Genomic DNA, 15,095 nt, shown 5'->3' with positions numbered 1-15,095 from the left:
AGATAATTGTGTTTAGTAATATATGAAATAGAAAGTAATGAGATTTGAAAGACTGAATCAGAATCGATAAGATAATAAGACTTGCCTTGATGTATTGTTCTATACCACCATACCATCTCTGCCAACCACCCACGCATTCAGTTTATTACCTTCATTAAAAAAAATAACCAATTTGTAAGCAACTCTTCTTTGTAAACAAGTCAACATGGGAGAAAATAGAGGCCGCCCTTGGAGAGCCGTTTTAGTTTTATGCCTCAGCACCAGCGACAGCCGTGGCCGGAGGCATTATGTTTTTGGGTCTGTACCATTTAACGTGATATCTCAGGAACGCCTGGAGGGAATTTCTTCAAATGTGGCACAAACATCCAGCTGGACTCAAGGATGAACTGATTAGATTTTGGTGTCAAGGTCACTGTGGCCTCACAAAACACGTTTTTGCCCATAACTCCAGAGTTCATATGCTAATTATGACAATTTACCACAAATATCTAATAAGATAAAATGAAGTGATGACAATCTGGACAGACATGGATATAAACTACAACTTGACTGGTTAGCGGAGGCATACAACCACGAGGTGGTAATTCCAGTTGATTTTGTTTCAAATGGCTACATCGGTGTTTAACTATACCCTGATGTAATTATGCCCCATTTAAGTGAGTCTTCAGTGCTTTCTTCCATTAAACACACAGCTGCCTTATCATAAGTCAGGCAGTTATATTAGCAGCGCTCGCCTCGCGGAGATGCTACCTGACCTCACCTTAAATGTTAAAATAGAATCATCTGTTACTGCCCGACACCACAGATCGACTCCTCTTAACAAGCAGCTTCTCGGCTTCCCTTTTAATATCAGGTCAGGTTTTATTTTAGGGAGACGTGACGGGAGCCGTTTGACCGAGTTTGATCCTTCTGTCTGTTTCAGAGACTACAATGAGAAAGACGAGATAAAAGGCCTGATCCAGGAGCAGCTCAACTCCTTGTCTAAGTGAGTTATTGCACTTTTCTAACGGTAATGGTTGCACACTGTAGCTCAAAACAGAATATTTATATTCGTGTCATGAAGTAAACGGCAACAATCAGATGTTGGTGTATGTGTGTTTGCCAAGTCGCAGTTTTTGTTTATGTGTTTTGGGCTTGCACTCAGAATCCCAGGGTCCTTTGTGTTTTAGAAAGCAGGCCCAGAGAGCGTGTAGTCTGCGGGTTGACAGATAAGAGGAGCCTCCTGTTACAGCCACACCGGGCCAAATGTGTTTGAGAAGTGTAATTGGCTCTCGCTGTGTTCTGATTGTCTGTCTCTGATTGGCTCCCCAGTGATATGAAGAGTGTGCTACAGGACCCGGAGCTCAGCCTGCTGCAGCGCTGCCTCTTAGTCTCACGGTGAGTTAAATCTCAGCACAGAGTCACCACTGTTTGTTGTCCTGTGCCCAGGAGGGTTTACTGGTGCCGCAGCATGATTATTTTGTTAACATTCAGACACCTATGGCAAAGACTCATGCAGTTCTGAGTGACTGAGCTCTAACAAAAGTTTCTATAAGCAGTAAAATAAAACATTTCTAACAAACAGCTGCTATCCTGGAAGTGGGATGACACTCTTCCAGGCACACCAGTTCCCTTTGTCATCATAATATGACTGTAAACATATGTTAAACTAGTTTAACTCCATATGTCTGCTTCTGCTAAGCTCTTGCTATTTGCAGTAGAGTGAGTTATACTGATCTGAAGCCCAACTGGGTTTGCACTCAAGCTATTGGGGTGTAAATCACAAGTTTCATCACGATACAATGTTATATTGATTCTTTGGACAATGATACGATATTGGCTGATGTCTGCCACGATACGATTTTTGATTTGATTCAATTCAGGGGCCTGCGATCGATATGAGAGGATATCATATGCCCATTTAACACAGTCAGTTACATATAGTATATATAAACTCACGAAAAAACAACTAAAGTATGATTTGACAATTTTAATACTATTTAAATGAAAAAACTATCTATCCTTTTTAGTGAAATAATAAATATAGACCTCCTGTTGTTCACTATAAAGTGCCACAATTCTCGTGTTTTAGTGCAAATGTTTCTTATCAGTTAAAAATTTCAAAATAAGGGCGTATCTTAAAGATGATGATACGTTTTAATGATTTCACTTTGCATCAATTCATTCAATCTCTGATCATTAAATCAATATATCGATCTAGATCGATGGATCTTTACAACCCTACGGGCTACTACTGATTGATCAGGATGTAATTAGAAAAGACATAATTAGATGGTTCAGGAGTGATTTCTCTACAGAAATCTGCACGTAATGGTATACTTTTGTTTTAATATCAATATAAGAATGGAACTTATTTATTTATTATTACATTTCACTTAATTCAGAATATGTAATGTAATTGGGAAAGATAAACAAGATGATGTAATATTATGAAGCAAGTTGAATGATTTCGCTTTTAAAACAGTCAAATTATCTTTCTAAATAACAGGATTCATTATTTGCTGTAACTGTAGAGTCGTGAATCTGTATCTCCACAAAAAAAGCATGACATGAGAGCTGGTGTCAGCAACTCTGATCTCATCTCTGCTCCAGTTCTCATTTCCCTCGAGCATCTGACAAATCTAGAACAGCCAGTCTGAGAGTGGAAATGTAATACACCCCCCCCCCCCCCCCCCTCCTCTCCATTTGCATCCTGTTATTAAAGCTATGATTTACCTGGAAACTCTTCCAAGGACCCTTTTTGTACAGCGTGTACTATGAACCGAGCTCATCATTATGTCTCCACATTCGGCCATCCAACTTTTCATGCCATTGATAATGTGGCAAGGTAACCTAGCAACAGCTGTGTGCCTGTGCAGATATGTAAAAAGCAGGCCGAGGGAAGTAAACAAGGGAAGAAAAGATAGAAGGATGTGGAGAGGGGGTGGAGGGGAGCTGAAAGAGCGAGGCGTGGGCTGTGAGGTACAGGATCTATGGTCATCAGTAGGCAAACTACTAGAAGAACCACCATGTTGGTTCGGACTGCAGAACTTGACTAACCTCTCCAGAGGGAGAGCGTTATCCTCTCTGGGCCCAGCTGATGCGTTGTTGTGGTAAACCGCAGGCTGTTCGGGGACGAGTCGGATCTTCACTTCTGGACAGTGGCGTCCCACTACCTCCAGTCGTTCGCCAAGGCTCGTCAGCTAAGTGTGTCCACCGCAGAGGGTCAGACCCAAAGTGAAGGAGCCCAGCCGTCGTCACCTCATAACCACCTGGACATCTGCCACGACTACCTGTGTGAGAGCTCTTACTTCCAGGTCAGTGAAACAAGAGAAGAAGTTTCCGCTTGTTTTTTTGTTGGCTTTGGTAAACCGAGACAATAGAGACAAAACACATGATCCCAGCAGTCAACATTTCACAATCCCCGTAGGAGTAATCCAGAGACCATCCTCAAGTCAGACCACGCACAAACAAAACCCCCACCAGGCTGCGTCTCGTCATCCAGTGTCAACAACATCGCCCCGGTCACACAGTACATCCCATTATCAGTGACATTGTGTATCTCCTCTGTTGTCTCACTAAGCCCCGGTCTTTAAGGGAAGCATCTCACATCTTTAAGCCTTTGAGGTCAAATATCTATCTTCACTTCGTCCTCACTAACATTTAATTCCCCCAACATTTCCTCCAATGATTCTAGCCCGTGCCGGGACACGCTCAATTAAAAATACCCTCTCTTGTTTGTGCCGTGTCGTTGCTCGGATCAATGCGTCTTGCTGATGGCTCTTATAAACAATACCTTGAATCTCCCGGGTTTTTTTTCTAACTTTAATTATCGACCCAGTTTGTTCTGAAGAGTGTTAGAAAAGTTTCTTCAGAAGATGCCCATTGATTGGTCCTCCTCCTCTGCTGTATCTACCCGCATCACTCTGCCGGTCAACATGGCAGCCACACAACACATCCCCCTTTATGTCGCCATAGTGAATGCAAAGGTTTTTTTCGTTTGGTAGTTAACTTGTGATGTACCCACACATTGTCCAAGCTCCAGAAAATACTTCGGCAGACTTTACTTTAGAGGAATAGTTTGAAAACAAAACTGTGGATGGTAATTAAAAAGTTGGCACACTGTGCAAGTGAAGACAGGCATTCTTTGGTACGTCTGGCCTTTTTATCCCCACAAGGCTACATCGATATACCCAAAGAAGCAGAGGAGAGGAAAGAATGTGTTCCTTCTCTGATGAAAGACGATTAGCCGGTTAAGAAAAATGTCAAGTAGCTTTTAGCTAGCATTGAAGCTTGAAATAGCAGAATAGAAATGCACTTTCAGATTTATAATTGTCCTATTGAAACATCTCAAATATGTTTTTTTCTTTGAGTGCTTTTTCGGGTTGTTATTTTTATGTATTCTGTTTTTGTGAATCCTTGTTAATGAGGGGGCCTCGTAGTGAACACAAAGTTCAGACTTTCAAAGCGCTACCCAGACAGTCTGCAGTCTACATTTGGTTCCTGTTGTCATGAAACAGCATCAGTGGTAGCAGTCTGACTGCAATTACTAATATCCAAGACTCCGATACAGAGCATACAGTTACTAAACTCATTTTGGTATCTCGGCAAGGATTTATGCCCACGGCTGTGAGTGACTCACAGAAGAATTCATCATAATAAAGTGCAAAAAAAAGTAAAGCTGTGTCAGATATAGATGCGCACACACACACACACACACACACACACACACATACAGCCTATGTAACTAATTTTCTACTATGCTGTTATCTCTCCCCTTATTGTGTCATCCTCCCCCTCTAGTCCTCATATAAAAACTCATACTTTGAAATATCTATTGCTGTTTTCATGTTTCATGCCTCCCTCACTGGAAAAAGAAATGTGATCTCCCATCAGGGAGCATGTAATGAAATAATGAGGGAAAAGGCACCAATAATGAGTAAGGGAAACTCTGGCGCCAGACACACTGTGAAAACTCCTGAATATTTTAAAGACTTTATTATTACATTCTCTATCACTGCACTCTGTGTTTCTATAATTGTCCTCTATGTCTTTTTTGCTCATCATTACTCTTTTTAATGTCCAATAATCTATCCGTCTCTGTCGCTCCCACATACACATGTACAAGGTTTGACCATGAATGTATGAAAACAACAAAAAACAGTAACTTGTGTCTCCACCTTTGCTGCTCTACAGAAGTTCCAGTTGGATCGGGTTCACCTGCAGGAGGTGAAGCGCTCCAGTTATGAACACACTAAGAAATGTGCTGACCAGCTCCTCCTGCTGGGTCAGGTAAGTATTGCACTACTCATACTGCTCACACAATTATGTCTGTAAAAAGGCTGCAGATACATGTTGCATTCATATCAGATGGAAGTGAAATTAGAGAAGAGTCGGATAAACAAAATGACGGAGGAATTCATCACACAAGTCTTTTGTGGTTGTTATCACAGCGGTTCTTTTTCACGTTCAGGACCCCTAAACCAACGCAAATTTAACCACGGACCCCCATTTGATAAGATTTTGTCCCAGAGTATCCCACCTGAAGTTGTTGCTTTTAGATGTTTTATTACGGAAAGTTTATGAAACCCATGACCGAAATAGTCATAAGAAAGTTGTTATTAATAACAAAGGAAACTTTTGCTCAAAAATTACAACAGCATGAGAATAAAAAACACAACAGAGTAATAAATATAAATTGTATAAGAAGTAATATTAACACCAGAGCCTAATATAATAATAATAAAAATAAGATACATTTAGTAAATAAAAAAAATAAAAAAATAATAATATTGGAAATGTGGAAAAAGTACTAAAAGGAAATATTGGACATGATATTCTGTTATTATGTTACTTATAGATAGAATTATAATGAAAATATGTAAGGGATAATGTACAGATAGCGGGTCATTGTTGTGAAAAAAAAAACCAGACAGGGAGATGTGGCACCCCGAAGAAAATAATAATTTGACACAAAAACGGTCCACCAGAGTCTGACATCAGAACTGCATCCATAGCAACGGTCTGTTATACATAGCAACGGTCTGCTATAAAGAAATAACAGACCCCTTTTTGCTCGGGACCCCCTGAAACCCCTGAAACCCCTCAAGGACCCCTGGTGTCCCCGGACCCCACTTTGAAAACCACTGGGCTAGCATACTATAACATAATCTCCCCTCACCCATGAATGGATTCATTCTTAGCTTTTGTTTTTAGCTGTCACATTATGATAATTCAAAAGATAAATGTGACACAGATTGTGCAATCTCTCTCCCTCTTTCTGAATGCAGCTTTCAGGCTACATACTGCCCTTCTCTCTCTCACACACACACACACATTAACACCTTCACACTCCAGACCTCCCAGCATATATGCTTATTGCCATAATGGTAAGCAGGTCATATCGGTGCTGTGGAGCCAGATAGATGGACGATAAGTGCTGCCTCTGTCCTCCCCGGCGTCTCAGCCTCTGGGGATTGGAGTCACCTCTCTCCCCTCTCAATGTCACCACTCTCCTTCTAATCACAGGCTGCAATCAGCTGGCTGTGTGTCGGAGGCTCAGTCCTCCAATAGGCAGACAGGCCGAGGCCAGCTCGAGCTGACCCGAGCGTGAGCTCGAGCCTCCGTCTGCGCCAGATGAAAAGCACGATAATGAACATAATTTCCCCTTGTTACTCCGTGTCGTTCATCTCACACAGCGGTTACCTGGCTGAGCTGCCGCTGCCTTGTTTCTCCCCACTACATCATGTCTTTGTTGTCGCACTCAGACGGACCGAGCTGTGCAGTTACTGTTGGAGACGAGCGCAGACAACTCCAGCTACTACTGTGATTCACTCAAGGCCTGCCTGGTGACCACCATCACCTCATCAGGCCCCTCACAGTCCACCATCAAGCTGGTGGCCACCAACATGATCGCCAACGGCAAGCTAGCAGGTACTGTTACTGTATGTCTGATAACAGTTAGAAACCTTCTCTGCTCTTATTTTAATGAGTACCAGCAGCATTTATTATGTGGGTGTCTGCAGCCTTGAAAGGGCCTTAACATATCTTTAAATAATTAATCTGTTCTTCAGGCCTTTAAATGAACTGGACTCCTTTTAAATATGATGTTTTTAAAAAGGTGGTGGCTATTAATCACCTGAAAAAACAAAATCTGTATACAGATTAAAATATTGGACTGGCTTCAGTTCACGTATTGCATAATGAGTGTGGCTACTGCCAGCAGATTTACAGTGTGTAAAGAAAATCATCACACTGGTGTCTGAGTCAGACTTTGCCACCCTGCGTAGTGATAAGCCAGCATTTCTTCATCTCACATCCTTGAACAAATTCTCCCCCTTTCGCTGTCTGTCAGAGGGAGTACAGCTGCTGTGTTTGATTGACAAGGCGGCTGATGCTTGTCGCTACCTGCAGACCTACGGGGAGTGGAACCGCGCCGCCTGGCTGGCAAAGGTAACTCAGCATGACGCCGTCCGTCAGCAGGAAACATCAGATACTGTGTAATGTTTGGATAGTTTGTGAATGTGCGTGCATGTGGGTGGTGGGTTGGTGTTAACTGTGTACATACTGTGTATTGAGCTTTTATTAGGTTTGTCAAAGGTAATGCGACAGTAACGCATTAACGCAAATTTGTTTTAACATCATTAATTTATTTAATGCATTAATGCAACTTGTGATTTTTAGGTTGTAGCGGGCTCAGTTTTAAAGCTAAAGTGACGATTCTGGCATCATATGAAACTAGAAAACCTAAAGAATCAATTGGTACCAACCATGTCATACTAGCTTGTCAGAAAGGAGGCTCCAAACAAAATTTTGGCAAAGAAAAACTGGCATGACCATTTTCAAAGGGGTCCTATGACCTCTGACCTCAAGATATGTGAATGAAAATGGGTTCTATGGGTACCCACGAGTCTCCCCTTTACAGACATGCCCACTTTATGATAATCACATGCAGTTTGGGGCAAGTCATAGTCAAGTCAGCACACTGACACACTGACAGCCGTTGTTGCCTGTTGGGCTGCAGTTTACCATGTTATGATTTGAGCATATTTTGTATGTTAAATGCAGTACCTGTGAGGGTTTCTGGACAATATTTGTCATTTTTTTATGTTGTTAATTGATTACCAATAATAAATATATACATACATTTGCATAAAGCAGCATATTTGCCCACTCCCATGTTGATAAGAGTATTAAATACTTGACAAATCTCCCTTTAACAGATAAAAAAATGTGCGATTAATTTGCGATTAAACGGGATTAACTATGGACAATCATGCCATTAATCAGGATTAAATATTTGAATCGATTGACAGCCCTAGTTTTTATATTTTCCATTGTAATTGTAAGGAGATTATAAAAATGCACTTTAACAGTTATGCAGTGATTGTTAATTCATTGATTATTTATTTCTTCATTGCAACTATGTTTTACTAATTGTTCTTATCAGCATTATTATCTGGGAAACACAGCCAAGGTAGGAGCGTTTAGAGCTGCCTCACACCACCATGTTCTTACACTGTGTACATACAATTTTCCACTAAGAAAGCCGGTTTGAAGCAATTGGAGTTTCAGTGCCTTGCATGTTGTGTGTGTGTTTGCAGGTGCGTCTGAACCCAGCGGAGAGCTCAGATGTGCTGAAGCGCTGGGCAGAGCACCTGGTCTCCCCGCAGGTCAACCAGAAGTCCAAAGCCATCCTGGTGCTGCTCTCCCTGGGCTGCTTCTACAAAGTAGGAGAGATGCTCAACGGGTAAGAACCAGGAATATATATTTATGTATTCAGAAGTTAAAAAAATTGCGAGACTAAAACTAAGGTCTTGAAAAGTATTGAATTTTAAAATGAGAAACACAAACCCTGTAATTTACTGTCTTGTATTCATTCCACTCCACACTAATACATCCATGAAAATATCCTGTTTCACAATTTATTCTCAAAAATTGAGATTCCCCTCTAACTCTTCAAAATTTAATTTTATAAAATGTATTTACCCTGTGACTTTTCTGCTAGACCTTCCTCTCCTTTGCCCCCCTCATCTTTCATCCCCCATCATAAACACAGGAGTATGTGACACAGAGTATGTTATGGTCTGACCCCGCATCTTTTACCTCAGCATCGATTCGCTGCTGGTCTACTCGTCTTCCTCCTTGACAGCTCGTGTTCTGAGATGCCTCAGGCAGTAAAAGCTCGGAGAATTAGAGCAGCAAGAGGACGACCGGGTTGATGTATGATTTAGGATCACAGACATCGAGGCAGGGATGATGCTGTTTTTTTGACAATAGCGCTCACCTCCTTCTGCCTGTGTCTTTCTCTTCCTCCTTCTATCTGCTGGGTAGTATGAGGCACTTTGATCGAGCCGCCCTCTTCATCGAAGCCTGTCTGCAGTACGGGGTGATGGAGGCCAACGACTCGTCCAATATCCTTTTTGAAAACCCATTACTGCACTCTGAGGGCCACTTACAACCAGAGGTAGCTCCCCTGCTAACACTGTCTATCTCCACTACAGACGTACACGCGATAGCAGAGAGCTTTTTCACAATGAAGGCCACCTTAAAAGCTCCACAGAACTCAGTTATGCTGCAGACTCATAAAAAAACTTATTGTATCACACATATTGTATCACTGATCAAAGACGTACATCCATTATCTGTAACCACTTATCCTATTCAGGGTCGGGGGGGAGCATTAGGCGGTCGCCGGACTATCACAGGGCTTACACATAGAGACAGACAACCATCCACTCTCACATTCACACCTACGGGAAATTTAGAGTCAACAATTAACCTAACCTGCATGCCTTTGGATTGTGGGAGGAAGCAGGAGAAAACCCACGCTAACACGGGGAGAACATGCACACTCCTGTTCAAAGACATAGAACAAAATGATACAGTATATGTTGGTCACAGTTTACCACATACTACTTTTTTATGCCTCTGTATCGGCAACAGCGGTGGCCAGAGGCATTGTGTTTTCAGGTTGTCCGTCCGTCCGTCCGTCCGTCCTTCTGTACCATTCTTGTGAATGTGATATCTCAGGAACTTCTTCAAATTTGGCACAAACGTCCACTTGGACTCGGAGATGAACTGATTAGATTTTGGTGGTTAAAGGTCACTGTGATCTCACAAAACACATTTTTGGCCATAACTCGAGAATTAATTTGCTAATTATGACAATTTCAAACAAATGTCTAACTGGATAAAATGATGAAGTGATGACATTTTGGACAGACATGGATGTAAACTGCAGAGATGTTCCAAGACCATTTTTCCGGAACTTGCGGCCGATCCACACTCTCCACTAGCGCAGTGCTAGTGTGTTTTTGTAAGCTATCATCAAGTGACAAACTACCTGCAATCAGTTCTTCTTCGCTGCTCTAAATCAATAGTTGCCAGTGGCAGCAATGATAAATGCAGGGTGACAGCACAGTGAAGGTTACTGTTTTGGAGCAGCCAAGAGGAATTGATTTCTGGTTAAACAAGTTTATTTTTTTCTAAGTTAATAAATTATTGTATCGGATCGGTGTATAAACTGGTGTACTCGCCAATACCGAATTTTGGGCAGTATCAAACGCATTTCCGATACTTGTATCGGAACAACTCTAGTAAACTGCAACTTGTCTGATTGGCGGAGGTCGTTTGAGCTATAAACTAAATGATATGACTATGATATGTACTTTGATGAAAAACATCAATGCTGGTGTTAATATTTACATTTATTACCAAATTTATAAAAATCGTCATTTCTCAACACGCCATCTACTGAATACTAAATCAGCCCTGAACCTTACAAGGTCAATGCTGACAGAGTCTACCGGTTGGGACTAATCTATGTCATAAAAATTATGTTAAAAAATGTTTTAACGCCGTCTAATCAGAGGCCAGGGGGATATCACTGAGCAACTCCTGCCTCACACCAGCTGTCTTTCAAGAAGTGAAGATATCTCATTTTCAGAGTTAGTGAGCATATGACTTAATATCCGCTTTGGTTCTCTTTTAAAAATACAGGTGAGTGACAGATGTATTGTAAAACCAACATAAACTAGTCACAAACACAAACTCAGGTGCAAATCTTCAGGCACAAGCATGTGTGCTAATCTAATCTAATCTTGACCATCGGCAGTAGCAACGAGGCGCAATGCGGTGCAATGAGGATAAAAGAGAAACTATTGTAGTCAATGCAGCGGTCCTGCAATAAATCCTCCCTTCACAAAAGTGATAAAGACCTGTTTATGTAGTAGCTGTTTTAGAGAGCTGTTGATTCAATGTTATTGACATTCTTGTAGATTGTATTTTATCTAACAGTATAACAGTATTCCTCTCAGCTCAATGCAAGCTGGTCCATTTGCAGCCAGGAAAAAAAAAAGAGAAAAAGACAACTGCTTGTGTTTCAGCTGAATGTACGGTACTGCTGGCATTGCACTTGCAGGGAAATAAGGCGCAGAGTGTCTAAGATCTGGTGACTGGAAACATCCCCATATATAATTATTATTATTATTATTCTCACCAAACTGTTCAGTGATCCCTTTTATCCCGTGTGGAAGCACCCGCATTCATTATGTTTCCTCACTCGGTTATTCAGGTGTTTGTCTGTGGACATTTTGATGTTAATCAAGTTGTGCCTCTAATCAGCTTCATTGGATCAACACTGGTTGCCACTTGTTTAATTGTGTTGCACCTTTTAATTTGTAGGCTGTGATAATCTAGTGTGTGGTAGCTTCAAGTCTCTCTGCACTGACAGCTGAAGGGTGTGACATTAAATGACAGAATATTTTGAGTGATGAAAGCCTTCACTGGCTCGCTGTGTTAATGGCCATGAAATGTTATCAGTTCTCCTTGACCTGCGTTTGCACATAAACTTATCAAGACTACGTTTTTGGAGTATGCCCGGCTGCTGCGCTCACTGGGCCTGCGGGAGGGCGCCGCTCTGTGGGCATCACGGGCCGGCAGCGCCGGGGAGCAGCTGATGGAGGAGCTGTTCCAGGGAGAGGGAAACGTGTCAGACAACATCCTCGGAGAAGAGGAAGTCGAGCTGGGCCAAGAGAGCGCAGAGTGACCTCGGAAAGACGGGTCAATAACGATAGGTGATAATGTGACCATTGTGTCGGCATCCAGCGGGGTCCTGATCATCACCTCCACATCATGAGAAGAGAGGAGATATGAGGACTTTCCTCCATGTGAAGCTGTCAGTCCGTCACTGTGTCTGTGACTATAACGAGTGTGACATTTCTTTATGTTCGGTATGATCAGTGTGTGTTTGTGCACTTATGTGTATGCATGTAACAGCCCCAAAAGAAACACACTTTTGTCCGGATTCCCCCAAAACAAGTGAAGTTAAACACACTGTTGATATCGGTCTGTGTGTTTGTTGAATTTAACTCATTAGATATTTTTTTAATGGTTGCTTGTTAAGCTTTATTTTGTGTGCCTGTATTAATAACTTCAAAGTACTGTTGTAGCTCTACACGTTTAATTTGCCTTTTTGCTGCTGAGATTAAATGTGGCAGAGTTAATTAATCCCAAAATAATAAATTCCCTTTTTCATTTTGAAAATGCACTGCCCTTATAGACGGCCCCCGCTACCACTCCATTCATGTCTACTTCATGACTGGATTCCAAAATGAGTTTTTTGCACTCTTGATTTAACCAAAAACACATTATTTGAGTGAATAGATTTCTTGACCCTCCTTGCAAAAGAGACACAATTTAGCTCCAGACGGACAGATAACAGACTGACCGTTACATCCGCAGCAGGTGGTGCTGTATAATGACTGACCAAAGCACCAGCCTCTGCAGCTGGAACAGTAAAATGAGTTAGCCAGGCCACCCTGTGCTTATTAGACACTTATTATTATATTATTTATCTCCCTGGACACAGAGGGGAGAGGAATCTGACCTGAGTGATACCATTTAATTAGCTTCTGTAGAGTTCATTTCAATAGATGCTGGTCGTTCATTAATCCGTTCCATTAATCCCAGTGGAATTTTTTAAATTACTACTTTTATGAAGACTTGAGACGATACTTTGCTCTCCGTTGTTCTTCGGTGTTTGTATAATGAGGTTGTTCTCTGGTGTGCGTATTACAAGAAGAGCTGTCAAAAATGTGTTGTAACTCATTTTAATCAGACCTCCGATGGATCATTTTACACACAAACAATAATCTGTGCGGCTCCCACTGTTGCTCATCACAGTCACAAAGCCTGACACAGTTTGAAAAATGGTTTAGACTTGCTGCCATATCTCCCTTACTCTGCTTTTGCCTCACATTTTCATCATAAATATCATCAAAATCCCCTGTATGACAATGCCAAGACTTTAGTGATTGTGTGTTTAATTGCCTTGTGATGTGTTTAGTTGTCCTGAAACGAGACAGTAACTCCATCCATGGGACCTTTTTGAGTGTGTTATTGTGTTTCATAAACACGTCAGTGCTGTTTTCTCTTGTGATACAGTTAACCCCAGGCAGTGTCACTATGGCAACCCAGGCCTATTTTAGGGGGACTTCATGTTAGATCCATTTCCCATCCACTAACATACTGTAGTATCTCGTAGAGAGTCACACAACCCAGCAGATAATCAGCTGTAGTTTACCTGACGCTGTGTATCTTCCTCCAATCATGTCGTGCAGTATTGTGGAAGCAACATGTACTGTACTGCCTCTTTATGATTAGGCACTAGTGTTATTAACACTCGCTGCTCTTCTTAAACTAAGTTTTCATTGTTCTGTGCTCATTGTTTGTACAGTTATCCTAATGCTTTAAGCAATATAAATATGACAAGAGAAAAAAAGATATATGTATATATGGATGGCAATAAAATCGATATTATTAACTTTATGTTTTCAGTGTGCTGTTTCCTGACTGAAGAGGGCGCTCTCACCCCTCGATGGGAGGCAAAGTGGCTCTTTTGTGTTTAATGGCAGGCACTTTGGGAGAAAAGACTTGTTACAGCAAGTGCTCTTTGCAATTATCCTCCTTTAATTTCAACCCAGGTAGATGGAATTTGAATGTTGGTTCATTTATCAAACTGTCTTAATAGTGAATTAGTTCCCGCATGAGTCGCTTCCGCCATTAATTACTTCTTTTGGGCTCAGAAGGAGGGCCAACAGCTGGCTTCAGCTCGCTGCCCGGGTCTAACCGTTCTCACTCTTTTCTTCACCTTAGATTTATTCATTGACATGTATTCTGTTTCTCTCTCTCTCTCTCTCTCTCTCTCTCTCTCTCTCTCTCTCTCTCTCTCTCTCTCTCTCTCTCTCTCTCTCGAGCAGAAAAGCAGAGCACAAAGAGAAGAAAAACAGGCTGAAACAGAAGGCCACACAAATGACTTGGTTGTGTTCCTTTAATGGCTTAATGAATAACTGCCGGAGAGCCGATCCAGCCGTTAGAGCCAGGTCATCAGTATGCGGGACCTTGCTGCAGGATTTCTATTCTGTCCCACTGCTTCTCCTTTAGGCTGCCACCCAGCTAGTCAAATGGCTCTGATAACAACTCCCATCCAGCCATTCTCACTTGTCACTCCCCTTCTCCACCTTATATACTGTATCCCTCTTTTTATCTATCTGTCCCTTGCAGAAAACAAGCATGCCAACTCATGTTCTCGCTGCACCCCATCTCCACTGTTTTCCTGTGAAGCCTTGTTTCCATCTGCTGCTTGGCTCTCAACTCTCAGTACCCCCTGTCCTGACATAAAGTAGTGTCAGAAACACAAGATTAAGTGTGTTTGGATCCAGAGCCGTGAGGTGCACTTATGTTCATTTAACAGATGGAAATCACCGGCCTTCACTGTTCCACGCTGCATACGGCGAGAATTAACAGCCAGCTCCAAATCAATCGTATACGGTAGTCCCGCTGCTACGCGTTCTCAATCATCTGTATTAAGCAGCTGTCAAACTGGGCCTTCATGTGCAGCGAGCAGAGTCTGTGTGGTGGAGACGGTGAAGTACAGCAGGTCATCCAGTTCCCATGAGCATGTTCTCCTCTGGTGCTGACAGATAGCTTTATCCAGGATGGGCAGGTCCCTGCCTGCTCGCACTACTTACTGAAAACCCACCATGTCTTCCTCTGCGTTTGTGTGTTTTATCCTCCTCGATGAGGGTTACCGCTGAGTTCATTCCTCATTTTCT

The 15,095-nt window shown here is 42.0% G+C and overlaps 1 protein-coding gene across 2 annotated transcripts in view; it reads left to right on the top strand.

The window, feature by feature from the left end:
* Positions 1-13,809, top strand: part of wdr11 (WD repeat domain 11) — a 65,585-nt gene extending 51,776 nt beyond the window's left edge. The window contains exons 21-29 of one of the 2 annotated variants that reach the window (XM_074646667.1): positions 923-985; positions 1,312-1,377; positions 3,104-3,296; positions 5,176-5,271; positions 6,747-6,912; positions 7,334-7,431; positions 8,583-8,728; positions 9,313-9,392; positions 11,826-13,809. In XM_074646667.1, coding sequence (XP_074502768.1) covers positions 923-985; positions 1,312-1,377; positions 3,104-3,296; positions 5,176-5,271; positions 6,747-6,912; positions 7,334-7,431; positions 8,583-8,728; positions 9,313-9,392; positions 11,826-12,028 — 1,111 coding nt within the window. In that variant the 3' untranslated portion in view covers positions 12,029-13,809. Of the gene's footprint in view, positions 1-922; positions 986-1,311; positions 1,378-3,103; positions 3,297-5,175; positions 5,272-6,746; positions 6,913-7,333; positions 7,432-8,582; positions 8,729-9,312; positions 9,396-11,825 lie in introns of both variants that reach the window. The other variant, XM_074646666.1, reaches the window with a different exon arrangement.
* The last annotated feature ends 1,286 nt before the right edge of the window (positions 13,810-15,095 follow it).

The sequence above is a fragment of the Sebastes fasciatus genome, chromosome 9 (genome assembly GCF_043250625.1).
Source record: "Sebastes fasciatus isolate fSebFas1 chromosome 9, fSebFas1.pri, whole genome shotgun sequence".
Classification (NCBI taxonomy): domain Eukaryota; kingdom Metazoa; phylum Chordata; class Actinopteri; order Perciformes; family Sebastidae; genus Sebastes; species Sebastes fasciatus.
This window is presented reverse-complemented; position numbering and strand designations above follow the sequence as displayed.